This window comes from Girardinichthys multiradiatus, chromosome 1 (genome assembly GCF_021462225.1).
Source record: "Girardinichthys multiradiatus isolate DD_20200921_A chromosome 1, DD_fGirMul_XY1, whole genome shotgun sequence".
NCBI classification, from domain to species: Eukaryota; Metazoa; Chordata; class Actinopteri; order Cyprinodontiformes; family Goodeidae; genus Girardinichthys; species Girardinichthys multiradiatus.
Window position 1 is genome coordinate 17,631,090 of NC_061794.1, and position 27,339 is coordinate 17,658,428.

The 27,339-nt window shown below is 39.9% G+C and overlaps 1 protein-coding gene across 1 annotated transcript in view; it reads right to left on the reverse strand.

Moving 5' to 3' along the window:
- Positions 1-1,247: 1,247 nt before the first annotated feature.
- cacna1db (calcium channel, voltage-dependent, L type, alpha 1D subunit, b) overlaps positions 1,248-27,339 on the reverse strand; it is a 114,165-nt gene continuing 88,073 nt past the window's right edge. Inside the window, exons 32-50 of the mRNA XM_047367138.1 lie at positions 26,215-26,298; positions 23,587-23,715; positions 22,595-22,660; positions 22,378-22,469; positions 22,128-22,287; positions 21,871-21,998; positions 21,623-21,719; positions 21,419-21,521; positions 18,374-18,475; positions 14,240-14,370; positions 9,213-9,323; positions 8,606-9,039; positions 6,537-6,563; positions 6,136-6,276; positions 5,093-5,247; positions 4,722-4,831; positions 4,493-4,627; positions 4,000-4,185; positions 1,248-3,350 (exon numbers count right to left, since the gene is read on the reverse strand). Coding sequence (XP_047223094.1) covers positions 3,060-3,350; positions 4,000-4,185; positions 4,493-4,627; positions 4,722-4,831; positions 5,093-5,247; positions 6,136-6,276; positions 6,537-6,563; positions 8,606-9,039; positions 9,213-9,323; positions 14,240-14,370; positions 18,374-18,475; positions 21,419-21,521; positions 21,623-21,719; positions 21,871-21,998; positions 22,128-22,287; positions 22,378-22,469; positions 22,595-22,660; positions 23,587-23,715; positions 26,215-26,298 — 2,682 coding nt within the window. The 3' untranslated portion in view covers positions 1,248-3,059. The remainder of the gene's footprint in view (positions 3,351-3,999; positions 4,186-4,492; positions 4,628-4,721; positions 4,832-5,092; positions 5,248-6,135; positions 6,277-6,536; positions 6,564-8,605; positions 9,040-9,212; positions 9,324-14,239; positions 14,371-18,373; positions 18,476-21,418; positions 21,522-21,622; positions 21,720-21,870; positions 21,999-22,127; positions 22,288-22,377; positions 22,470-22,594; positions 22,661-23,586; positions 23,716-26,214; positions 26,299-27,339) is intronic.

Genomic DNA, 27,339 nt, shown 5'->3' on the forward strand with positions numbered 1-27,339 from the left:
TGATTCAGTATGAAATATGTTGCTTTCATCTGAGGTTTTAACTGAAACATTTGGACCAGATAAAGTCTCTCAGGCTCAGGTTTGTATAATATTAGAATGAAATAACTTAACCATGAATCTTTCCATATTTACCCCATTACTGCCAACAAATCATAGGGGAAAATCACATCCCTGACACACTAATGGACCAGAATAGTTAATTATTTAAAATTATCATGTGGTTATAAAATGCATAAGTCTCTATTATTTCCTTATGTTTGAGTTTACTGGAGGGAAATAGTGCATATCAACAGTGTCGCAAATAGCTTACTGTGTTAAAAAAACTATACAGAACTTATTTCATTAATAATTTAATTACAACTTAACCTCACATGCATCTGGAATACCACTAGAGTTCTAGTGTGTGTAACTGTGCGCAAGAATCCCTTTGTTTGTGACTTGTATTAAAAAAGCCCTTTGATCGCACACAGTGCCCCGCCACAGCCCAGAGGTGATTATCACAAGTTAACCACGAGTTATTATAGTTGGCAGTGATAGCGAAACGTGCTGGTTGGTGGTGGGGCATTTATGGAGGAAAGTGTTGCCTCATCCTGCAGCTGTGTTGATCCCTTATCACAGATTCACTTGGTGCTGCGAAGCCCCTGTTGGACAAAAGACTCACAAATAACAGGCTGGGGTTGAGACAGATCAGCTTGTTCCCAGAACGCATAAATAGCCTCGCTTTCCATTGTGGAGATTTAAATGTATAATAAGGAGACAACAAAGAGTTTTGTTACACATGCGCTTCATCACATGTGGGAGATATTACAACTAATTTCACTACTGGTCAACAGATTGACTGCGATTCAAATTTTTATGGGATGTCAAGCAGGGTTGAAGTTAAACTTTACTGCAGTTTAGGCAAGAGCCAGAACCCTCAATAACTGATGACATGATCTACATTTCAGCTTTTTCTCAGAATAACCTTACCTCCATCCTTTTAGGATGATTTCCAGATATTGACAAATAGCATATTTTAGGATGTAGGTGGCAGTGAAATCAGTTTTTTTTTTACACTGATATTGTTTCATGAGTGTTGTCAGGTTTCCAGGGCTTTGTGCACAAAATTAAAATCAGAATAAAGGTGGGGGGTGGGGGGGCACAATACAGAGAGCACATCAAGTGGAAGGATATGCCTGAGGACTTAAGTTTTAATTCATTGATATGTCATTTCCTCTTTAAACTGAAAAAGATATTTAACCATGAAGTCCAGAACTGTTAACCCACAGCAGCTTTATTTAAATATATAGTCCTTTGCAAAAGTATAAATACCTCGTGAACGTCTTCACCTTTTGTCTTAATTGCAACCACAGCCTTTAATAAGGTTTTATTGGGATTTTATGTAAAGTAATGCATAATAGGGAAATGAAAGTGAATGAAGTGTGAGAAAAAAAACATGATTCAACATTTTGTAGAAACTGCACATCTGAAAACTGACATTTTCGCTCATTGGTCTCAAAGCTCAAGCTCATTCAACTTGGATGGAGAGCATCTGCAAACAGGAATGTTTAGGTCATTCTCACTCATAAATATGCTTTGATATTAAACCATTACTAATAATGGTTTAACTAATTTAATGGTTTAAGGGTTAACTGATTAAAGGACTTGCCGAGGCAACCTTTTTCACTGTGTTTTAATTAGGGCATCAAAGCTAAAGGGGCTGAATTCAAATGCACAACATCCTTTACAGATTTTTATTTGAAAGAAATGTTGAAAACACTATCTAATTCTTTTCACTTCCCACATGTGCACTACTTTGTTAGTCTATCACTTAAAATCCCAATAAAATATGCCGAAGCTTGCGGTTCTAAAGTGACAAAATGTGGGAAAGTTAAAGGAGTGTGAATACTTTTAACAAGGCACTGTACTAGCTGCTCTGGCTTTGGATCAGACTAATACAGATAAGCTAAAATAAACAAACAAAAAACTATATGCTTCCATCAGGTTAAACCATTAAATTGTAAAATCACACAATATTTACAAATGAAATGCAACTACTTTCAGGAAATTTTGTAATCTTTGGAAAACCGAAGGCCCAATTAGTGTTTGACTGTGACATCTAAACTGCAAACCAGGCAGAAAGATTTCGAAATGTTAATTTTTTTTATTTTTTATTTGTGCAATTTATTAATGCTGTTATTTGATTTTGCTTATTTTTTCATCACATTCCAATAAGTAACAATGTCATAAGTATTCTTTAAACAAACATTATGATTGGACTTATTTTCTGAGCTGGCTCTCAAACACCTGCAGATACTGTGAACGCCTCGAGTCGGCCGTAGCATTTAGATTGGTAAAGTCAAGCATGTGTATTGAATTTAAAGCAAAAGTACAGAAACCTCCTAGTTCTTGTAATCCCAGAACATCAAAACAATTGATTTTGTTTTATTTAATGAATCCATGTCAAATTTCAACTCACTTCTTTGGTTCCACGTGCAAAAATCTATATATTTGTTTGTTAAAAAAGTCACTGCAGCTTGTAGATTCAAATACAAGAGAAGTTTCCGAATAAGTCTATTTCATTGTCTACGCTTGAATCTGCAGGTGGTTAATGGTGGCATATTTTTTGTTGTACTGGCTCTTCATGCTGAGTAAACAGTGTATGATTTATGGCCTTGTTTGTGTAAGTCTACTCCCCCACAGCATTTCCACCAGGTGGATAAAAAACACACAGATAATTTAAAGCTGTGTTAAATCATTCTCTAGGAATTAGAAACAAAAGCTCTGAAGCTTTATCACACTGATGTTAATGATTAGGAAAATAGAAAACCAAGTTTTAATGACTTGCCTTCCAGGAAGCTGGCAGGTAGATTTATGTCTCCTGCTTTCAAATGTAACACATTTTTTTTTCTATAAACGTAACCGTATGTTCGTCTTAGCTTTAATTCACTAAGCAGAAAAAGAAAACAAGGCACTTTTCTCCCACATTAATCCCTGTTTCTAATTTTCTGTCCTCTGCAGGGTATGTTGAGACATTCCTTACATTAATTAAAACTATATATAATCTGTTGAAGCTGCTGCTATAGAGAAGTGATGCATATCATCTCATCCGTTAGGTCCTCCTCACATTTCACAGCCACATAGGGCTCCTCGTCGCTGCAGTCCCTCGGGTGCGTGTCAGCAAGCGGGTCTAAACTGGCGTTTCCTGTGCCAGCCGCGTTGCCAATTCCCATGCTCCCATTCAGCAGATTGCTAGCAGCGCTCTCCATCTCGTCGATGGTCATCTCGCAGGCATCTGCGATCTCATGTTTTGCAGCCGTCACAAACTTAGGGTCCCTGGCGTATTTCCCAAGACCCTCTGAGATCAGCACCTGAGAGTAATGCAAATACAATAAAAATATTAAAAGACAAAATAAACACCAATCAGAATCCAAAGGGATGAATGTGTGCAAACAACCGTGGCAAATTGGAGCAGGAGAACTAATGAAATATCTGCATTATTATTATTATTAGATTACTTAGGACAATGTTGACAATTTAATGAACAGAACACAAAAGCTGATAAAACTGATAGGAACTCTGCTTTTTGATATAGGATATTTTAAGGTTGAAATCTTGCCACGATTCTCAAATGGATATAGATTGGAGAGTTGCCATGGCTATTCTAACAAATGAATATGGGTTGATATAAACCATTTATTGATCACTCTGGCTGTATGTTTAGGGTTACTTCTCTGGTGGACAGTGGACCAGACTCGGGTCTCTAATAGATTGTCTTCCATGATTGCCCTGTTCTTAGATCCATCCATCTTTTAACAAACTCAGACCGGCTTCTCTGGTCCTGTCGAAGAAAAGCATCGTGACTGCATGACGCTGCCACCCCTGTGTATCACTAAGGGGATGGTGTATATTTCAAGTCATCTTGAATCAGAATCAGAACTTCATTTATTGTCATTGTCACAAGTCCTCTAGTGACCTGCCCCAAAGCTAGACAAAGTATTGAGCTACTGTTTAACTTACAGCTTCCACCAGACTGTTAGCGCTGCCTCTCTTCTGCAGGAAATGTGAGCAGCTTTCTGCAGGTAACTGCAGCCGTGACGCTGAGCGGCTGCCTCCGGGCAGACCATCCTGGCCATCGGTGTACCAAGAACTTCTCTTCACTGCCCCAGGGATGCTGCCCACACTGCCAGTACTGCGCCAGTCCACCTAAACATGCACATTACACACTTTACCCTTTTTGAAAACTGCAAGACCACCACAGTGACAGTGTTTTTCTTTTAAGTCGTGCTTTGCCAAAAACAACTACCGTAATTACATTATTTGGGAAAGTCTCAATGTATGAATAAAGTTTGACCAGTTTTTATTACAGTTTAATTTCTAACCCCACAGAGGGGAACTAACATTTAGAAATTCTGAAACTCATGAGTTCACCTGCTGTTTTTAAACAGTGTTTAGATCATTTTAACACTTCGTTTCTAAAGCAATGCAAATTGTCGATCAACGTAGATGAGACCTGTATGAGCGGGGTGTAGCAGGGCGAGCAGTCACGGCTGATAGGGGAGGCAGGAGGTGTGGCCCATGAACGTAGTGACCTTGTGGGAGAACGACGCGGAATCCTGGTGGCATCCAGACCGGCTACTGCCATCACCTGAACGAGAGAGAGGAGACAGAACAGGGTTCTGTCAGGGCACCATTCACATTTCACTCATGTCCAACTCCCCTCACTATCAGCGTGTGTGTACCTGTTGCTGCATGAGGTGCAGTGGAAGAGCTGTGCATGATGGAGATGGAGGAGCCTCATCTATACTACTTCTGCGAAGACACTCAAAGCTGAATGTTGGTGTGTTGCAGGCTGAGAGAAAACAAGAAGTGAAACTCATTCAAACTTGGGTTTTTGAACAAGTTTAACTTGATGCACAGTTAGAACCATCATATAACATTTAAAAGTTAAATATTAACTGCAGTTATAAATACAGTTAATATAAATGATTTCACAAATAATTTTAAATGTATTATTTTTAGGTATGTTGAGTCAAAAGTTACTATTTGCAGATATAACAAAAAATTCAGTCACTTAATTTTGGAAGCCAAATTAAAGCAAAAGCAGCTGAACCTTGAGGGGAGGGTAGAAACCATCTCCTGGGCGACCGGCGGTCATCTTGGCATATAGGCTGTTTGTCATCGTCAAAGTAACCTTCAGACTGACAATCGTCCCTTAAATGGTCAAAAACTCCCCCTGAAGCATCATGGAAGTCCGTCTTGGATAACCTTTGCAGTAAAAAGATAAAAAGTTAAATTTGATGTTATTAACTCTTCTGCTGAATCCAATTTTACCCTTTTGCCTAACTCTGCAGTCCTTCAGGTTGACTTGACATGTTTACATCACATAGTGCAGGTTTTACCATTTCATGTTGGAATGCAGGGTGAGGATGAAATGTTGTTGCTGTTTCAAAGACAGATATTTTGGAAACAAAAAAAAAAACTACATTCTGTGCTTAAAGTATTTTCTTAGTTAAATGGTTTTGCAGGCATAACAAACGTAGCAACTTCCTTTCTGTTTTCCAACATGTTTTGCCCAAAACACTTGTTGCGTAAAAATAGTAAACAATATATTTGACAATTCAACACTTTTTACTGTCACAACACTGATGCTGTTTAGGCTGATGTAAATCAGTGCAAACAAAACCTGGAAGAAATATATAAAAAAAAAAGGAAATACTGCATTTATTGTAACTGTTTCAGCAATAAAAACACTAAACCCTATCATTCTAGTTTAATGCATTCAGATGTTTTAGACTTAGTATTATAGTATATTATCAAGCATAAATATAATGTGCAATGCCTTCTGTTGCAAGATTGATGACTACTTACATGCCATCTATAGGCATATAATGGTTGCCTATGTTTACATTTGTAGAGTCCTGAATAAATATTTCCCCCTTACCTCATCTTCTTTTTATTTCTGTCATATTTAAATGTTTTAATATCTAAAGGCACGGAAATTATGTATTAACCCCATTATTTGTTTCAATTTCACCCGCCATACAAAATGCTGATCACTGCCTGACCTGTAGAATAAGGAAATCACCTAGATGGAACATGCCTGACAGCTTGAAGGAGGCTAAAAGCTTAAAAAAGCCACACATCATCACGTACCTGTCCCTAGTGAGCATGATGTCGTCTTCATGAAATTCCTCCCCACTGAAGTATTCCCCGGAGGCCCGCTCTTCATCGCTGTCCCCGTCCCCTGGCTCTTCTTGTCGAATGGTCGGGTGAAGTACCCCGCCGTTTTTTGACCTGTTAACAAAATCACAAAGATCCACAGACCTATTATCATTTTGATAATTATAGACTCCATTTATTGTACACATATTATGGACATATTATGACAGTTTATTTATGCTCTTGGAATCTTTTTTCTAGATGCAGGGCAATGATATAAAACGTTATCATTATAAATCCAACTTGGACCAAAACAGAGTCACAATCAAAAGCCACATGCTGTGAAACTGTGTTTTAAAGTATATTTTATTTCAGTGACTGCATAGGTTACATACCTAATATAGGCCTCGTAGTAACGTGTCCTGATCCACAGAGAGAAGCAGGAGGTGATTCAGTCAGAGAGTTTTATAAGCAGAGAAGGATAGAACGTGGACATGAGAGAAAATTTGAAAGTTTAAAGTTTTTTCTACAGATTGAAAAGATTTCATTCAGACCTTTTATGCAAAAGGTGTACAGCATCTTTGGTAGAAAATATGAAATATGAACAGAGAATAGTTGAAAGTATTCAACAGTCATTTGCATAATGTCTGAGGGATACAACTACTGATTAAGTAATGTTTTGATTTTGTACAGAGCTGCAACTATAACAACTATAACAATTTAACCATTTAATGTGTATTGATTATATGAACAAAGGGATTTTGGTATGTGGCCAAAAACACAAAACAAAACAAAAACACAGACAGCAGGAATCTCATTTCATCCAATATACAGCTTTTGTTTTCGCAAAATAAAAAAACAACTGGCATTTCAAGAAATATAATATTTCTATTTACCTGAAGAATTTATATCAAATGCGAGGTTACATTAGGTTGATTCAGAAAGTAATCCACTTTAAAGTAGGATAAACTCTGTGCTCAGACTGGTTGAAAACATTAAAATAAACATGTTCCAAGATTATTTTCTGATAACAAATGAAATGATTGAAATTTCAAAGAAAACATGACAAAGCGTTTGTGCTTTAATCATTGCCTGTGTTGTAGAACATTGCATATCTTTAATCATTACTAACACAACAGCAGTACAGAGGATCAAAGTTCATGCTACCAAAGTTTTTGAGCAATAATATGAAGATGTTAAATAATGTTCAAAATATACCCATGTTTAGAAAGGGTTGATTTATAATTAATTGCAATAATTGTCTAATTAAATATAAAATATAGCATCCTTCTCTAATGCAGTAAGCATGTGTATTGTACTGGAAAAAATTTATTATCAGACGTTTTACAGATGTTTACGTAACTCACCCCTAAAAAAGAAGTCTGAAAACCTTCAGAACCAGCATTAACTTCTTTAGCAATTAGAGCCACAGTAGCTCAACCACTGCAGACCTGGAACAGATCGGGTCATCTGTAGTTCTGTTAATGAAAGTCTTCTTGCTATCACAATTGACCCCTTGTCAAACACCCTTAAATATTTTTCCTTGCCTATCTTTCCTGCATAAAACACATCAACTTAGAGGACAACATGTCTGCTTCCTGCCTAACATACCCCACCTCCACTAAGAGATGCCCTGATGATCTATGGTATTCACTTTAAATAATGAAATGGTCATAATGTTATGCCTGTTTGATGTACGTGATGGGAACACCGCACCATTTAATCATCAAGCAAAAAAAACAAACTTGCTTTTCTCATGCCGCATTTTTTTTCCGGCCAGTCGGAGTGTTTTCTAGCCCGTGTAATTTTCTTCCAACAATAGGGGGGCTTGTGGGGGCTTCTTGCTGATAGCTTGGCTTCACAAAGGCATTTCCTAATCGTTACAGTCCTGTTACAGGTAACATCTTAACAGTGAAGCAGGTCATTTACTGAGTCCCTTCAATATCTTTTGTTTCTAGTTTTCTGTTTTCTTCCATGTCTTTCTGTTTTTGGTTTCCATTCTTTTTCCATTTTTTTTTTTATTTACGCTATTTGTTCCAATCAAATTTTTGATTAAACTATGCTGTTTGTTTGATAAATGTTTGGAATATGGTAAATGAACTGAACTTAAATAGCGCTGTTCCAGTCATACCGACTACTCAAAGCACTTTACACTAGAGCCACATTCATCCAGTCGCACTTGCAAATACGCACACATTCAAATCCTGATATACAGATCGATAGGCAACTTGACATTAAGTGCTTTGCCCAGGGGCACATCAATATGAGGCCGGAGGAAGCTGGAATCCAACCCACAGCCCATGTTTCTAAGATCCTGAGAGAACAATGCATTACAACTGGTGTCCTTGTACTCAATACCAGTGTTGGTCTTTGGACCGGTCTTGAGACCTCATTTTGAAAGTCTTGTTCTTCACTTGGTCTCTGACTTGCTGTACTCTGGTTTTTCTTAAGACCGATAACTAACCTCGTGGAATGTGACTTCCATGGCTTGTTATGCAATCCCCTGCTGTAAGTTGTTGATGATTTATTTGTTGCTGAAGATGGGCGACATCTCTGTAATAAACACGTTTGCTGCCTCCCAGAGGTCATGGAGAGAAGCGAGGGCACGTTGGCATTGTTGAGGTTGGCGTTGGAGGGTATTGGGGACTGAGGAGAGGTGGAGTTACAGTGAGGGTAATCATACAGAGGGGAATGATGATTATAGTGGATGGGTGAGGAGTTCATTTCTGTCTCTCCTTTCTTGTCGCTGTTGCTGGCTCTTGCACAAATTTCAGTGGGTACGATAGAGGGAGTGCAGTAGATGGGTAGGATCTGTAGGGGGCGCTGTGTGACTGTAGTGGGTTGTGTTTGATCCGTGCCAACATGGTTAACATGATTTCCAAAAAGGCCACCATTGCGCTTTGAGTAACAGACAACAAAAAACAAAAAAAGACAAAAACAGATTACTTAATTGGAAATTGATTAATTTGCCTTTTCTATGTAGAATTTTTTTTTTAAACAGCCATCTCAAACTTTACAGTCAGACAGAGCAGAGTATGTCAAACATTAAAACGTACTATAGGATATTTTACCCGAAAGATCTCTTCTTCCTCTCCAGTTTCTACAAGCCCCTCCTCCTGTAGGTCACATGATATGGCTCTGCAAATTTCTGGTCCAATGTCATGCAGCGTGCGCAGGCCAGCCTGCAAAGTAAGTACACACCTAAAAACACTGATGAGTATTATGCATGTGGGGAATAAAATGTTTTTATTTGGCTTGACATAAAATGTAGAAGATTAGGATTAAGATAAGGTGCCAAAGAAATTCCTCTTAGTGATGACAAAACAAAAAAAGACGTTAGTGTGTGGGTGTGTTTGTAAATGCTGCAAAATACTGAGATCATTCAGAGCTGACTGAATGTTCCCTTTCAGTCGATTCACTCAGTACAACACATGAGTATGGGATATCACGCCCTGCGTGTCCTGGCTGAAGCCACCTCTAATCACGCCTCCTAGGCAAATGATGTGATGACGACAGGTGACAGGACCCGCCTGCACTATATACCTGTCCGTCATCATCGTCATTACTCAGTTCTTACGCTCTTCACCTCGCTAAGAACACCTCTTTGAGCCAGGCTAGCTAGCTGCTGCTGGTTAGCTCTGTGTCTCTTTTCAAAGGGCTACTTGGAATTAGTTCAACTGCTTTTGTTGGAGTTAGTCACTGCTGCCTGCTGGTAAGCGTGTCTGCCCGCTAAGCGCTGATTTCAAGCAGTTCGATTTGGCTTTGTGGTTCGGGATGAGCACAAAGCCAACACAAGCGAAGCAGAAGTGATCTATTCGTCCCTGTCCTCAGGGGTGCGGCTTCTCGCTTCATGAGAAGGACCAGCAGGAGGCTTGTCCCGTCTGTCTCGGGATCGTTCACACTCGCAGAGCGTTGGCGGAGTCCGAAGCATGTGCGTTCTGTCGCCAGCTTCGTCGCTCGACCCTGGAGAGGCGGGTTAAATTCCTCGAAAAGGTGCTGGGAGAGGCTGCTGTCTCACGGCAAGACCCACTGCTCTCCGAGGCGGGAAACCCAGTTTCGTCCGATTCTGATGAGGACGGCTTTTCGGTCGAAGTCCCCGCTTCCAGCTGGGCGGACTATATGGAGTATATTGATGGGTTAGCCGATAATGCAGGTGCTCGGTCTCAGCTTCAGCTAGAACCCCTTCAGGGAGAAGAGGACGTACTGGACATCGGTTTGGATGTTCATGGTCTGTCCGATGATGAGGATGAGTCTCTGCCGAGTCAGCAGAGGAAAAAGCAGACCGAAGCACTGCGCAGTATCATCCCCAGGCAAGATGTGAGACCCAAATCCAGCTCGGGCACTCGCAAACCAGCTGTACCGCCACCCCCAGCGAAGAGGATGACGCGACCCGTGAGCTTGAACCCTCAGACGGCACAGCCACAAAACCACGGCCAAGCTCCCCGAAAGACGGCCTGGAGCAGGGGTCCTCCTCCGGGGCTCCAGAGGGACTCGACGTCCCGAAAGAAGAAAACACAGTCCTTCTAGCTGTGGGACTCGGGACTCAGGAGTTTCGTGAGCAGGTAGACATGTTTGCCAGTTGTCGGCGGGTGCCGTCCAAAAGAGGTTTTGCTGGTGTTGTTCGGGATCCCAGTCCCAAGAGGCACTGCGTTTCCCCCACACAGTGTCCCAAGCACAATTTCCCAACAAATATATTTGCACTAAAAGCCCCCAATTTGGGTGCGTTGAATGTGTTTCTGAGCACTGCAGTTGTTCCAAATGTTTGTATGGATGCTCCAAATGTTTCAATAAAGACAGTTTTTTCTATGAAAAAAAGTCAAAATCAAAGAGCTGCAGGCAACAGCCAAATGAGGCTGCACCTCTCTCGCACGTCGGGAGAGGGCAGCACCGTTCCACCAACAGTGCCGCAGGCCAGTCGCCTGGCTTCACATCTCCATATGTGGCGCGCATGCGCACTCCATCCTTGGGTGGAGAGGACCGTTGCTATGGGTTACCGTTTACAGTTTCGCCGGAGACCACCCCACTTTGTTGGCGTGGTAAACACGGCAGTAATGGCCCAAGCAGCAGAGGTTCTGAGAGAGGAGATAAATACACTGTTAGCAAAAGGAGCTATTCGTGCGGTTCCCGAGTCGGACATGTTGGTACAGCCGTTATTTTGTTGTTCCAAAAAAAAGGGGGCTGGCTTCGTCCAATCCTGGACTTGAGAGTTCTGAACAAATACCTCCGAACATACAAGTTCAAAATGTTAACACTCAAGCAGCTTCTGAGTGCTATCAGCCCGGGCGATTGGTTCGCCACGATCGACCTGACAGACGCTTACTTTCACGTAGCGATACACCCGGACCACAGACAGTTTCTGAGATTCGCCTTCGAGGGTAAAGCTACTCACGTCCCGGGACGTCTGAATCTGGGTGCAGATTTGCTCTCCAGAGGCGGACCTCGGGTGAGAGAGTGGAGGCTTCACCCTTCCGTGGTGGCACAAATATGGTGTCTGTTTGGGACAGCAGCAGTAGATCTTTTTGCCACCAGAGCCAACACCCACTGTCCTCTGTTCTTTTCCATAACAGATCAGGATGCTCCGCTGGGAGTGGATGCCCTGGCCCATCCATGGCCCAATGTACTCCTGTATGCATTGCCCCCAGTGGAAATGATACTACTTGTACTAGAGAGGGTGCGCAAACAGGGTCTGTCCCTAATTTTGGTAGCACCCCGTTGGCCTGCAAAGTCATGGTATTCCGAGATAATCAGCCTGCTGGCAGCAGAATCGTGGCAACTCCCCGTTTGCTGGGATCTCCTCACTCAGGCAGGGGGGGAGATATTTCATCCACACCCAGAGATGTGGAAGCTGCATGCTTACCTGCTGAGAAGTCCAGCTTGTTAGCCAAAGGCCTCCCCCCTGATGTGGTGGCAACAATCCAGAATGCAAGAGCATCCTCCACTAGAGGCTTATATGCTTATAAATGGAGAGCTTTTGAGCAGTGGTGTGAGGACAAGCACATTGTTCCATTTCAGTGCTCTATGGTGGAAGTTTTAACGTTTTTACAGGATCTGCTGAATAAAGGTCTTTCCTTTTCCACAATTAAGGTCTACTTGGCTGCCATTTCTGCCTGCCATATTGGTTTTAATGGAGTCACACCAGGTGCTCATCCTCTGGCTGTACGCTTCTTAAAGGGGGTTCGTAGACTCAGACCTGTGATTAAACCCAGTTTTCTTTCCTGGGATCTCACATTGGTACTAGAAGCTCTTTGTGACCCTCCATTTGAACCTTTGGAGTCAGTAGATGTGAAGTTCCTTTCATATAAGCTTGCTCTGCTTCTTGCTCTGACAATTGCAAAGCGAGTTGGAGACCTCCATGCTTTGTCTGTAAATCCTACCAGCATACACTTTTCACCTGATGGTTCCAAGGTCACCTTGCGACCCAATGCAGCTTATCTTCCTAAGGTTATACCTTCGGACTACAGCTCCATGACTATGGAGCTTTCGAGTTTTTGTCCACCTCCTTTTGCATCTGAGGAACAAAGGAGGTTACACTTCCGGTGCCCTTTACGTGCACTGCGTAGTTACATTGACCGTACTCAGTCTGTGAGTTTGTGTGATCAACTGTTTGTGTGTATTGCTAACCCAGCAAGGGGGAAACCTCTGTCCAGACAAAGACTCTCCCACTGGATAGTGGAGGCTATTTCTGTGGCTTACAGCAACAGGGGTCTCCCAATGCCACGTGGTGTGAGGGCTCACTCCAACAGGGGCATAGCGACCTCCTGGGCACTATTTAGAGGGGTGCCCAAGAGTGACATTTGTGCTGCAGCCAGCTGGTCTTCGCCGCACACATTTGTAAAGTTTTATCGTTTGGATGTGACAACCCGTTCTGTGGCTCACTCTGTTCTTTCTGCTGGGTCTGAAGTGCTGCACTAGTATGCAGTGTATGATCCAGGTTTGATGGCTGCTCTGCGGGGCGTTTATATATGTCCCATACTCATGTGTTGTACTGAGTGAATCGACTGAAAGGGAACGTAAAGTTATGCATATGACTACTGTTCCCTGAAGGAGAGTAACGAAGTACAACACATTGCTTCCCCGCTGCTCAGCTGGGCTCGGTGAATAGCGGCTATCGAACTGAGTAATGACGATGATGACGGACAGGTATATAGTGCAGGCGGGGCCTGTCACCTGTCGTCATCACGTCATTTGCCTAGGAGGCGTGATTAGAGGTGGCTTCAGCCAGGACACGCAGGGCGTGATATCCCATACTCATGTGTTGTACTTCGTTACTCTCCTTCAGGGAACAGTAGTTATATGCATAACTTTACGTTTTTGTTGGGCTGTCTTTTTGATTGAGACATTTCCAATGAAGGGTTTCATAAACAGCAACAAAAAAAGGTCAACCTTTCCAACTACAAAACATGTGTTCTGCTTAACCTTTTTCATTTTGTTTGATCCCAAGCCATTTTGCAGTCACACATGTGCCTGTAAGGGCATAACTGAATTCCCAATAAAAATATGTACCAATTCAGGTAGGTGGGAAAGAGTCAGAGGTAACATGACCTGTTCAGGTCTGTGCAAAGTCTATTATTATCAGTGATGAGCCATCATGGCCTTCAAGGTAGTCAAAGGCCAAGCGGAGCCAGAAATTAAAGTGGACCCAGAATATAAAAAGGGACTATATTTTTATCAAAATGTTTTAATAACTTAAAACTAATCAGAGGGATGCTTTTCCATAGTACAACGAGTGCGGAGGCAGGGAAACACCTAAAACATACAGGACAGTGGTTGGAGCAGGATTGAAAACCACTGTTCCAACTGGCCTACCGACAATGTTTGTTGGTAAAATATGTTTAGGCACTCTGAGAGTGCCATTAGGCAGATAAGAAATCCAGGCGGCTTATGGATTTTCCCCTTTCCAAGACAAATATACTACAAACTGCTGGATTTACTTAAATCAAAAAACAAAACAAACTATTTTAACCAATTTAAATAACAGACTGAAATTAACTGCATTGTTCGATAACTAGGATCTGTTAGCTTAGCATTCCTTCTAGCATTAGCATGTTTTATTCAGGCCCCATATGCAGAAAATTAGAGATACAGAGTTTTTACTCGCCTGTAAAGCCAAGGTGGTGTTCTCCCAGGACCTTCTTCCCACAAGACCTTGCTCTTTGCGCCTTTTGAACTTTCTGAAGTAGTCCTGTATCAGGAAGGTGGCATAGAACTTCCCCACTGTTACCTCGTCATCTAAGTGAACAGACCAAACACACCAAAAGCCTCCCACATCAGGACCCAACCACCTCAGCACCAATATTCTGCAGTAAACTGAGTTGATACCAAACATGCAGCGCTAAAAATGTATTTGAGTTTGTTAAGGAGAGAGAGAGACTTCAGCAGATACCAGGAAGGCTCAACATGTTACAGCAAAGGACTGTCTCTTTTTGAGCTGACAATCTCAGAGTTAAGGTGAGGGTTCAGATATACTAAGGAAAAGACACGGAGACTAATGTTTACAGTTACTAATGCTAACTAAGCACCAATTTAAATTTTTAATAACATCTTAAAATCCCAACTCAGTAAACATTTTGTGTTTGTTTACAGTGTGTTTAGCACAGTGTGATATTGGCGCTGCTGGTAATAAAATTAAATGACTGTACATCATGATGTTGTTAATTGTAGTTCCCACGAACAAATCAGGAACAACTAAACTATTGATAGGCCAGCACTTTACAAAAAACTGATTTTACTAACAGATGTGTACTCCATTCCAATAATTTAATTATATGACTTTATCCATTTTGTTTTTTCTTCAAACTGAATATGTTTGCAGCCCAAAACATCAAATCCCAACCTTTCTCAGAATGCATGAATTGTGTGAATTTATATGAAAAAAAATAATAAGCTAGACAAAACATGAAATGTCTTTCATTTAAACTGTCTGAAATGAAGGTTATTTCCAGTTTATTTTGGTGGTTTTATATTTTGACTTTTACGTTTTTCATACTCCTACAACTTTTTCAAACGTTTAAGTACATTTGGGGTTGTATTAAAATGTCATAATCTATTTACAAAATACTACACTTCTTTTTTGGTATACAAAACACTAATAGAGGAGGAGAAACTAATCTTGATGGACCATTTCAGCGTTAACCAAGATGCACGGATTTCATTGTGTTTTTACACAGGAAGATCCAAATGTTTGCTACAGCATTTTAAAACTGTGTTCTTGATTCATGTCATAAAAAACATAATTTTTTCATCATTTCAGAGACAGACAAGCAGAGGTTTCCTTCATCTCTTGGAACAACATGATCTGCAGCAGCAAGTGAATGCAACCAAATGGCAGAAGCACAGGAAGTTCAGTCTTCACTATCTATTCACAAGGGTTTACAGGATGAACACAGGATGTTCACCCTGAGGGAAGCTGTGACTACAAACTCGCTCTATCTGCCATGCAGGGAGGCTCATTAAATATGGGTCTAATTTTCTCAGATAAGCTGGTGTTAAAGCAGACTGGGGAGCAGAGCGAAGAACAAAAGGCAACTGAATCATGGTGTGTAGCAGGTTTCCTTTTCAATGATGTTACCACCTTTCTTTGACCCCCTTATTGTCATAGTGGGGCCAAGTAAAGGTGACTCATGCCACTGGACGCTTTAGGATGGAAGTGTTGGTTACTTGAATAGTTTTAGAAAGAAAGCGTCTCTACATCACCTGAAACAGCCAGAGAGACACTTCAACAGGCTCTGCTCAGGAAGAGAATTAATAACTATATCAGAAAATAGTTTGAGTCCTGTATTTTTAATTTATATTTAGAAGTATCCTACCTTTAGTAAACTACATAAAACATCTGCTAGATATTTATATTTTTAGGAAAAAACCATCAGTATTCCAATGACATATTTATGTGTAATTTTTGCTTTTAAGTCGGTCATTAGACTACTTTAACTGTGATTTAACCTAAAAGACAGCTATAGTTTCCTTAACACTTCATTAATCCACAATGAGAAGAACACATAAGCAACCCTAGATTCTCTTTCTTGACAGAGCCTATTGAAGTTTTTAAAAAGAGGTATCATCAGTTTCATGCCACCAGACTAAAGCAGAACTACTCCAGAGAGCTCAGGACGGCAGAAAGAGAAGAAAAACAATGCCAGCGACTGAAAGCAGAGGCAGCTGTGGAAGACAGAAACTCGGCAAAATAAAAGCAAAAGCAAAAAAAAAAAAGAGAGAAGGGTTAACAGATTAAAGCACACAAAAACATGCCACACAACTGATTTTTGTGAAGCAAAGGAAGCTACAAAAACTACTCAGACACAACTAAAGGATGTCACATTTGTGCAGACTGACAAACATGGAAAGGTTCCAGACACAGCAGGTAGATAAAGCTAACAGTTTAAGGAATAACCTACAGTTCAGAAGTTTATATGGACTCACCTTCAACAATAAATATATTTAACTAATTTGGGGCTTTTAATAAGTCAAATGAACCCTTCTTTCTGGGAAGAATGATCAACAAGCAACTTCAGATAATTTCCCATGCAACCCTATAAGACGTTATAGGAGACGGATGGTTAGATGCATTTTCTATAATCCAAAAAGAGTCACAATTTCACATAAAGGTTCAATTATACACTGTACATAGATCCCTGCTAATATTTGGATGAATGTCCCACAGTAAACTGCAGAGAAACCTCATGCTTTGTTGATTGGTTGGATGGTTGATTTTCTGAAGCAGAAGCTACTTTTAAGCATTTTCCACACATTTCAGCATATTTGACATCAAGGCTTTCCAGTAAGCCTGCTTTATTCATCCGAAAAGCCATTCCGATGTGTGTTTGGGATCATTGTTCTGTTAGAACACCCAGTCATGACTGAGGTCAGAGCTAACTAGCTTTTGATTTGAGGCAAAGTCCAAAAATTTGGAGGCAGTCTTGCTTTAAAGTACCAGTACCATTGGCGGTGAAACAGAGCCTTTACCACAGTGGTGTTCTCAGGTTTGAAAGTTTCACCTTGACTCTTCCAAACTTACTTCCCATAATTGTGGTCAAATAGCCCACTTATTGTCTCAACTGGTGAAGCAGCTTCTCTCTCGGTTTACACCCTCTCAGTCCACAGTGACATTTGGCATCTAGTTGTAAGATCTGTCGGGTTATGATTGGCTTGATCCTTGTTGCTTCTTGAGTTGTTCCTGAACATCCAGCGAATTCTTCATATGAAGGTGACAGTTTGGGTAGGATGGTTGAAATTTTGACATTTGGATGTTCTAACAGGATAATAATCCCAAACACATATCAAAGCTGGCATTGGAAGATGCCTATTAAGCTTGCTAAATGCCCTTCCTGGACCTCAACTCTATTTGAAAGTTATGAACTGTGTTTAAAAGCTGGGTCTGTGGCATAAACCAGTCGATCTAAACTAACTTGCCCAATTCTGATAAGATGAGCGGTCAAATAACCTGTCAGAAGCTTGTTGATAACTTCAAAAAGTGTGTGATTTCTCTGTAATTGGCTAAGGGACTTTTAGCCAAATATTAGTGAAGGTGTATGTTGTATGTTCCAACTTGGAAAAGAGAGGCTTTGAAATCCTTAAAAAGCCCAAAGCAATTAATGAATGAATCAAATAGCATCCATGCCCACAATGAGAGTATGTAAACCTTTGATTAACACTGTACACTTTGATCGACACAGTTCTGCTTTAATTTGTTATAAAATTTGATTTTGATTCATAAAAGCTCCCAATCATCAACATGTCATCTCGACAACATAATGCTGTTAATATAATTAAATCATTAGCAGATTTTACTACTGAGGTCTCCATAATAATGTAATGGCTGTATTCAGTAGGATTCAGTTGAAATTATTTAATGTTTTGCTTCCAGATTTAGCTGGAGGTGTAACAGCTAAAGGAAAACTGCTAACCTTTACTCTCTTTCCTGAAATCTTGTCCAGAATTTGATATTTGAGTTTAATTAGGAAATGAGTTACTGTAACAATCATGTTTGCTTTTAACAGATATTCAGCTGTCTGTTATTCGGCCTAACTCGCCCCAGCATTTATTCTGTTTCCTTTAATAATATTGTGACATTATTTTTTTTTCCTGCCTTGAGCGAGTGTTATTTTTATTTCTGTCAAAAGCTGTGTCCATTTAAATCCCTTTTCAGGCCAAATTTCACCTATTTAACTGAGAAAATGATGCATATTTTAAAATCTGAGACTCGGCAAGTGTTTTCCTGAGTGTAATGACCACCGACCGCCTGCAGGAGGCACTACTTGATCCAACAACTTCATGCTGGTCCTCTTCCAGATCTTCTTGATTACAGCTCTCAGCTCCTCATTGGCTTGCTCCAAGTTACCTTCGAAAATAGTAAAAGTGTTATCGTTGTTATAAATGAGTGACATTCATTCAGGTAAAAATTATTTCTGATGACTACTTTAGTGTATGTGGAAGTGTATTGCTCAAACTATTATTTTCTCATTGGCTCGCTAAATCACATACAACTTTGATTGCTCCAGCCATCACTGACTCTGTGCTGTTGAATTGGATGAAATTGAGCTCCCTCTGGTGGCAAAACATTGAACATGCATCTTTCTCAATGAACTGGAAATCCTGAAACCCAACCTAAGAGTTTTGAGATTTGTTGCTGTTGTTTTTCTCAGGAGAACCTAAACTTCAACAATAAACAAGTTTAATTAAGTGAAGTTTTTTTTTTTTTTCACTCTTTGGGTTTGAAATGAATGAATTATTTATAAAGCAATTTTAAAAGGCACAAAGTGCAATGAAAGATAAAATATAACCATCACAGAAATCACAGAACGTGAAAAAGAAAGCTTTTCACTGAACAAATGAGAGTGTATTCTTAAGGAGTTCAGTGTATCAACCAAACACAAATACCAAACTCTTAGTGCAACAGAGACCTGTGCTGCATGTCTTCCCCTCTCTTTACCCCATTTCCTGTCTGCCTACTTTCAAGAAAATGACAAAATAAAGCCCACTGGTGCTAAAAAAAATAATAATTATAGCACTCAGAGTTTAGCAATGTTCCTTAACTGAAAGAAAAGATAAGACAGATTTTACATTTGAATTCAGAGTTAAAACTGAATCAAAAGTAACTCCCAAGCTACGTCCAATGCACTTGGCGAATGCCCAAAAGAAACTATTTGCTTACCTAACAAAATATATTCAGGTGGAGGCAATTATTGTTTGGGATTTACTAAAATTTCATTCTTCCAGCTAATCATCTGGAATGAATGAATCTGGTGCTAAATCAAGATCTTATCAAACTGCTGTTAAACACACATAGAAAGGTCAACGTCTACATAAAAATGGTCATTAAAAGACTGAATTACAGGTCCTTCTCAAAATATTAGCATATTGTGATAAAGTTCATTATTTTCCATAATGTCATGATGAAAATTTAACATTCATATATTTTAGATTCATTGCACACTAACTGAAATATTTCAGGTCTTTTATTGTCTTAATACGGATGATTTTGGCATACAGCTCATGAAAACCCAAAATTCCTATCTCACAAAATTAGCATATCATTAAAAGGGTCTCTAAACGAGCTATGAACCTAATCATCTGAATCAACGAGTTAACTCTAAACACCTGCAAAAGATTCCTGAGGCCTTTAAAACTCCCAGCCTGGTTCATCACTCAAAACCCCAATCATGGGTAAGACTGCCGACCTGACTGCTGTCCAGAAGGCCACTATTGACACCCTCAAGCAAGAGGGTAAGACACAGAAAGAAATTTCTGAACGAATAGGCTGTTCCCAGAGTGCTGTATCAAGGCACCTCAGTAGGAAGTCTGTGGGAAGGAAAAAGTGTGGCAGAAAACGCTGCACAACGAGAAGAGGTGACCGGACCCTGAGGAAGATTGTGGAGAAGGGCCGATTCCAGACCTTAGGGGACCTGCGGAAGCAGTGGACTGAGTCTGGAGTAGAAACATCCAGAGCCACCGTGCACAGGCGTGTGCAGGAAATGGGCTACAGGTGCCGCATTCCCCAGGTCAAGCCACTTTTGAACCAGAAACAGCGACAGAAGCGCCTGACCTGGGCTACAGAGAAGCAGCACTGGACTGTTGCTCAGTGGTCCAAAGTACTTTTTTCAGATGAAAGCAAATTCTGCATGTCATTCGGAAATCAAGGTGCCAGAGTCTGGAGGAAGACTGGGGAGAAGGAAATGCCAAAATGCCAGAAGTCCAGTGTCAAGTACCCACAGTCAGTGATGGTCTGGGGTGCCGTGTCAGCTGCTGGTGTTGGTCCACTGTGTTTTATCAAGGGCAGGGTCAATGCAGCTAGCTATCAGGAGATTTTGGAGCATTTCATGCTTCCATCTGCTGAAAAGCTTTATGGAGATGAAGATTTCATTTTTCAGCACGACCTGGCACCTGCTCACAGTGCCAAAACCACTGGTAAATGGTTTACTGACCATGGTATCACTGTGCTCAATTGGCCTGCCAACTCTCCTGACCTGAACCCCATAGAGAATCTGTGGGATATTGTGAAGAGAACGTTGAGAGACTCAAGACCCAACACTCTGGATGAGCTAAAGGCCGCTATCGAAGCATCCTGGGCCTCCATAAGACCTCAGCAGTGCCACAGGCTGATTGCCTCCATGCCACGCCGCATTGAAGCAGTCATTTCTTTCAAATGATTCCCGACCAAGTATTGAGTGCATAACTTTACATGATTATTTGAAGGTTGACGTTTTTTGTATTAAAAACACTTTTCTTTTTTTGGTCGGATGAAATATGCTAATTTTGTGAGATAGGAATTTTGGGTTTTCATGAGCTGTATGCCAAAATCATCCGTATTAAGACAATAAAAGACCTGAAATATTTCAGTTAGTGTGCAATGAATCTAAAATATATGAATGTTAAATTTTCATCATGACATTATGGAAAATAATGAACTTTATCACAATATGCTAATATTTTGAGAAGGACCTGAATATCTGGGAAGAATACATGAAATATATGAATGTATAAATTGAAGATAACAATTGGCCAAGTATCAAACCTTGTGAAACACCACAGATTAAAGACATTTTCACCAAAGAGTACGCTTTTACTTTGTAAAATTGTGGGGGATAAGACTGTATGCCCATAAGCAACAGTACTACATTAACCCTCTATTTTTCTGCATCCTCTTCAGTATATTTTTATTAAATAAAATTTACCCACACACAGATATTAATTGCAACAACCTACGCAGCCTTGCAGCAACAATCAGTGAGGAAATAAAAAAAATCCTTTTGCAGATTCCTGATAACCTGAGCTGCAGACTCACCCTCAGTCTTGATCTTGAGAGCAGTGCGGACTAAGGCAAACAAGGTGGCATTAAACATTACAGTCCCATCACTGTTGAGGGGCATGTTCATGGCCACCAGTCGCTGCAACAGAATTCAAACGTCAGATTAACATAGAGGCATGCATGTGAAAGGAGGAATTGTTTTTTTCTGCACTGATGAGATTGTGAATTGTGGAAACCCACCTTACAGGCGACTCTGTGAGGGCAGAGCTTGCCAAAGCCCAACGGAGGCTGGATCCTCCTCAACAGAGTGACCACATCAAGATGCTTTATTCTGCCCCTAAAAATATGACATGTTGAAATGAAAGGTTTTACACCCAGAAGCAATAGTTTTTATTATAAGAGGTTTTGAGTATTATCAAAACAGCTTTTTGTGTGTTTTGGAAAAGAAGTAAATAACAATTAAAACATAGATTTTTTTTCACCCTTACTTGGCTTCAGGATCATATTCAGACCAAATCCTTTTAAACTCATCGAGGTGGTGAGGGCCCAGAATGGACCAATCACGAGTCAGGTAATCAAAGTTATCCATAATGACAGCAACAAACAGGTTGATAATCTGAAACAAAAAACATGCAACATTTTTGCATCATTTAATTAATTGCTTTACTATGAAATCTGGTTGGCTATTAAGTCTGTGGAAGAAACTTGATGGGCACTGAAAACAGTGAATTATCTTGAGGAGTACCAGGAAAGCGCAGAGCATGTAGAAGCTGATGAAGTATATTATAGCAAAGTTGCTGCCACAGGTTCTCTCCTCTCCTGGGCTGTAGTCTGACTCTGAGTCGCACAGCTTCCCTGGCAGACAGGCCAGCATGATCTCCTGCCACGCCTCCCCCGTGGCACACCTGACATCAAATAAGAAAAAGGACTTGCTATTTTATTTAGCATTTATTATAATTGTATCTGTGCCAACCAAAGTTACAAAATGTGCAAACCTGAAAAGCATCAGGACAGCTTGAGGAAAGGTTTGGAAATTGTTGTTGCGGTTGATTTGGGTTCCGTCCACCATTGCTATTTTTCCAAACACCTAAAAGCAGAGACCGAAGTAAGATTTGAAAAATTCACCAACAAACAGGGTGCTTAGAACACACAAGCCATGCAGAGTATCAGAAAGTTTCAGTAAACATCTATCTACATGTGAGGCAATATTACCTGCATCCCGATTACAGCATAGATGAAGAACAGCATGGCTATCAGGAGGGCAACGTAGGGAAGAGCCTGAAAGGGAATGAAAAAGAAAAGTATTCCTGAATCTCTTTTCTCCAGTTTTTTTTTTTAGAATTAAACAGAGCAAAGTTAATACAGTTAAATTAAAATATTAAACAGATAAAATTGTAATCTAATGATGAGTTCAGAGACACAAATTGCTGAGGTATTTCTTGAGGCTGGACATAAAAGTAACTGCTAACTTGAATCCAGTCTCAAGGCATTTGGTGAAATTGTCATAAAAACACTAATATAGAAAAAAGTCCACATTCAGAGAGTGTTACATTTTTTGTAGAGCTAAATATGACTGCCAGTCTGAGGAGCACTGAAAAATGGGTTGGAGTGGTTGATTTTAAGCAGACCAGCGACCAGCATTTCGGTAACTCAAAAGTCCAATCTTTTTCCGATCACTCAGCACAATACTAAATACAGCCAGGTGGCAGTAACTCCAACACTCTTCAGTGTGGATGCTGATGCTGAGAGAAGATTGGAAGTTAGCTATTTTCAATAACAGTGAGGTGTTTAAAAATGAAGTCAGATTTTGATGTAAGAAGCAATTTTAAGGAAGCTGAATTTTCTATAACGTGCAGAGACATGTCTAAGGTGCAGGCGCTGAGAGAGCAAGAACAAATTACTAGAAAGTTGTTCTGTTCTTCATAATTTGAGCTCCTAACCCTGTCTGTAATGGAACATACAGAATATGGAAATACTGGCAGCCTTTTAGAAATCTCAGAGTAAATGTAAGGGTCTACATTCTCTAGACCATACACAGATAATAGACCGCTGTTTTAGAAATATATGTAAACGAAATCATCATTTGAGAACTGCTTTTTGTATTTGCTCACATTATCTGTGGTGTGAAATTTGCTTAATGGTGTGAAACATTTTAGAATGATAAACGACCACAACCAGAAGAAAGATTGCTAATGTGTTTTTACCTGGAAAGACTTGATGAAGGTCCACAGCAGAGTCCTGATTCCTTCCCCTCTGCTCAGGAGTTTGACCAGTCGCATCACCCTGAACAGGCGGAAGAAGGTGATGGAGATGCGAGCGCTGTCCTCTGTATTCTGGATGCGAAGAATAACCAAGATACAAATAAACAAACAATACGACGAGTATTTGGGGCTCAGTGTTACTCTTTCATTCATGCAGTCAGTCATGCGTGCATCCATTCAATACCCATAAATTAAATTAAATTAGCTGAAAACCAACATAGAGGTGGATCCAAATCCTGTTAAAAAATCACAGTCCTGCTTTATGACAATAACCAACCTGCATGCAGTCTTACTGAGAATAACACCCCATGGCGTTAATAGACCTGAATGAGAATACATACAACTTCTGATGACTGATAAACAAACAGAATGCTCCACAAAACAGGCTAAATAAACCCTAACAAAAGAACTAGATAAGACACGAATATGGAGCTTAGCCTGGCTAAGTAGATAACCGTGTCAAACATAAACAGAAATGGTTGGCAATCTTACTTTAAAGACTACATTCAAACATTTGGGTTGCATGACAAAAACCACCTCAGTGCTATCCAATGTGCCATGCCATGGAAAAACAGGGCCAAACTGAAACTTATACCAAAATGCAACAGATCAGAGAGACCCAAAACAAGACTCTGACAAATACCAACAGTTCAAACACAAACCTGTATGCTTTCTTAAATATTTACAACAAATTCTGGTACAAAAACAAAAAGCATCCTATTCATTTAGCCAATCTATTGACAAAAGTGTCACAACAGCACGATGTAGATGCTTTTGCTTTCAGATGATAACAGAGGGATGAGGTTCTTGAGTAAAAGAGGTGGGGCTTATTCTTACCCCTGGATCCTCTATCACCTTGACAACAGGAATGGCTGCCGACTTGAAACCAGAAGTCTAAAGTTAATCCGAGTTGCAGCTGCACAGCTTCAAACCATTCTTCACATTTTCACGCTACCTTTGTGTTTTACATCATTTGTTTACATACATTACAGAAAACTTTTACAATTTACCTGAAAGTTTCTCATGCAAAAACTTTACCACATCAGGAGTAACACCAAATACGTAACAGTGCCATGTAAAAATATTCATTCCCCTTGAACTTTTTCACATATTGTCATTATATGCTTGAGTGTGTTACATTGGAATTTTAGACAAACACAAAGTATAACTATAAATTAAAAGATGCATTGTTTTGTTTTTTTTTGCTTAGTTTTTTAACAAATTATTTATGGCGCAGTTACCTAAGGAAAGTCTTTTTTGAAAAAAAACCCTCTGCAGTTTACAACAGTCCATGTAGGGGACACAACAAGAGTGTGGAAGAAGAAGCTCTAGTCAGATGAAACTAAAATCTATCTTTTCTGTCACTATGTGTGCCAGAAAACTAAGACTGTACCAAGAATTCACCATTCCCATGATGAGGCGTGGTGGTGGCTGCATCATGATGGGGGGATGTTTTTCTTCATCATGGACAAGGAGGCTGGTCATAGTTGGTAAAAAAAGATAGATAGAGCTAGATACAGGGCAAGCCTGGATAAATAACCCGTTAAAGGCTGCAAAGCACTTGAGACTGGGTTTGCTTGCTAACAGGACATAAAAACCTAAATATACAACCAGAGCTGCAATGGAATAGAATGGAAGTTGCAGCGAAGGATGGTTCTGCAAAGTGCTGACTCAGTGGGATGACCACATGTCCTCACAACGCTTTTTCAGATTTGTATTCCTAATACAATTTGGAAACCATGTAACATTTTCTTTCTAATTCACAATTATACCCTACTTTCAATTGGTTTATTATGTAAAATACATTTAAAATAGACTGAAGTTTGAGGTTGTAATGTGACAAAAGGTGAAAAAGTTCATGGGGTGTGAATTCTTTAGCAAGGCAGTGGATAAGACACATGCATATCAAAACCTGTTAGTGAAAACAACTGGTAGAGTAAAAATGTCAGTGAGTCTTAACCGAGACCTTAATTACATCCTTACTTTTGATCATTAACTAACCATGCTGTATCTATCGTAAAATGCAGGCATGCTCTCATGAAACATTCACTTCTAACATTTCTTTCTGGAGAATTTATCCTGTGTTGCTTTTTACACTAAAGATTGGCTGCTGACGGTTTACAATGTGTTACCCAAGCATTCATTCAGGACAAACCAACATTTAGTCATGAACAAGCCGAGACATAAAACCAGGGTTAACAGGAGACACAAACAAGGACATGGAGCGACCTTGCAGAAGCTGTGCTGAAGATTATAGCTTTGTGAAGAGAACGGAAACAAGAATCATGATCTCATGTAATACAGTTTAGCTCAGCTGCATTCAAAGACAACTGTTTAAATGAAGACTTGGACAGTAAACAACATGGACAGATGTGCCAACCCCTTATCACCTCTGTTTTTAAAATGAACTGAAGTGCATATCTATAAGAATGTTTTCAACATCTGTTGCTACTTTTAGGAAAATCCAATAAAAAAGAAGAAAATTATGCTCTTGAATGCAACTCTGACGCTAAAGCAAGACGCTCCTGCTGGGAACGACACAGAGAAGACGTGTGAGAAATGGTTACTTACATTGATCTCAGTGATGGCAATGTCAACCACGCTACCCACAACAATTAAGGCATCAAACGTGTTCCATGCATCAGCAAAATAGTTCTGCAAGCACAGGCAACAGAGACACAGAGAAGAGGATAGAGAGAGACAAAGGGCAAGTAGGAAGAAAAGGTAAGAAAGAAAAACAGTTGGACAGATAGAAAGTACATCAACAAGTTGAGCTTTGATAAAACTGGAGGATGAAAGTCAGAGGCCTCCTGCCGGAGTTTGTGGAAGCACAGGCCTATTCACTTTATAGCCTGCCAATTATTTTCAGCACTTGTTAATATTCCAGTAAGAAATTAAATACAGTAAGCTCAACATGGTTTAATTTAGTCTCATGATCTTACAGCAAACTCAAAATTAGCCAGCAGATATTTGGTAATTAATGTCCCTTAAATAATGCAATATTAGCATTGAAAAAATGTTTTATTAACAAAATAAAAGCTCGTAAACTTAAATCTGTAAATTGTTGCTTTATTTGAACCTTTAGTCTGCAGATGGAATGGATAAAATACCTTTTGCTTTTCATGTCACATTTCATGTGTTTGGAGATTTGAAAAAAACTAATTAGTGTAGATTTGCAAAAGCATATGTTCCAATTTTTGCTTTATGAGATTCTTTGTTGTCAATCTTTTGTTCAATTGTGGTCACACTTAAATATTTCCGATTAGCAAGCCAACCTTATACTACAAAGAGATAAGCTGAGTAAAAGACAGTTTTCATATGATTTTCACATGATGATTTAGATTAGTAAGGTAAAATAAGCAATCCTGCCCAATCCTGGCCCTATTTGGAAGTATAATTGCCTCCCTTCTAAAAGTTCAGCTAAAGGGGACCTATTATGCAGAATTCACCTTTTTGACCATTTTTATACTTCCATTTGGGGTTCTAATGCATCCACAAAGAGTCAAAATTCAAAAAATTAATTCAGCTGTTTTTTGGCTCTAAATTAATGTTTTACGTTTCAAAAGCTGTTTAATTGTGAGGTTGTGATGTACACTTACTTTGAGGTTTCACACCAGAAAGTGGCCTTTATTGTGAAGGTGAGGAGGAGTGGAAGTTACGCATGTGAGGAAGGAGGAGAAACTAAAGGGTTGTTAA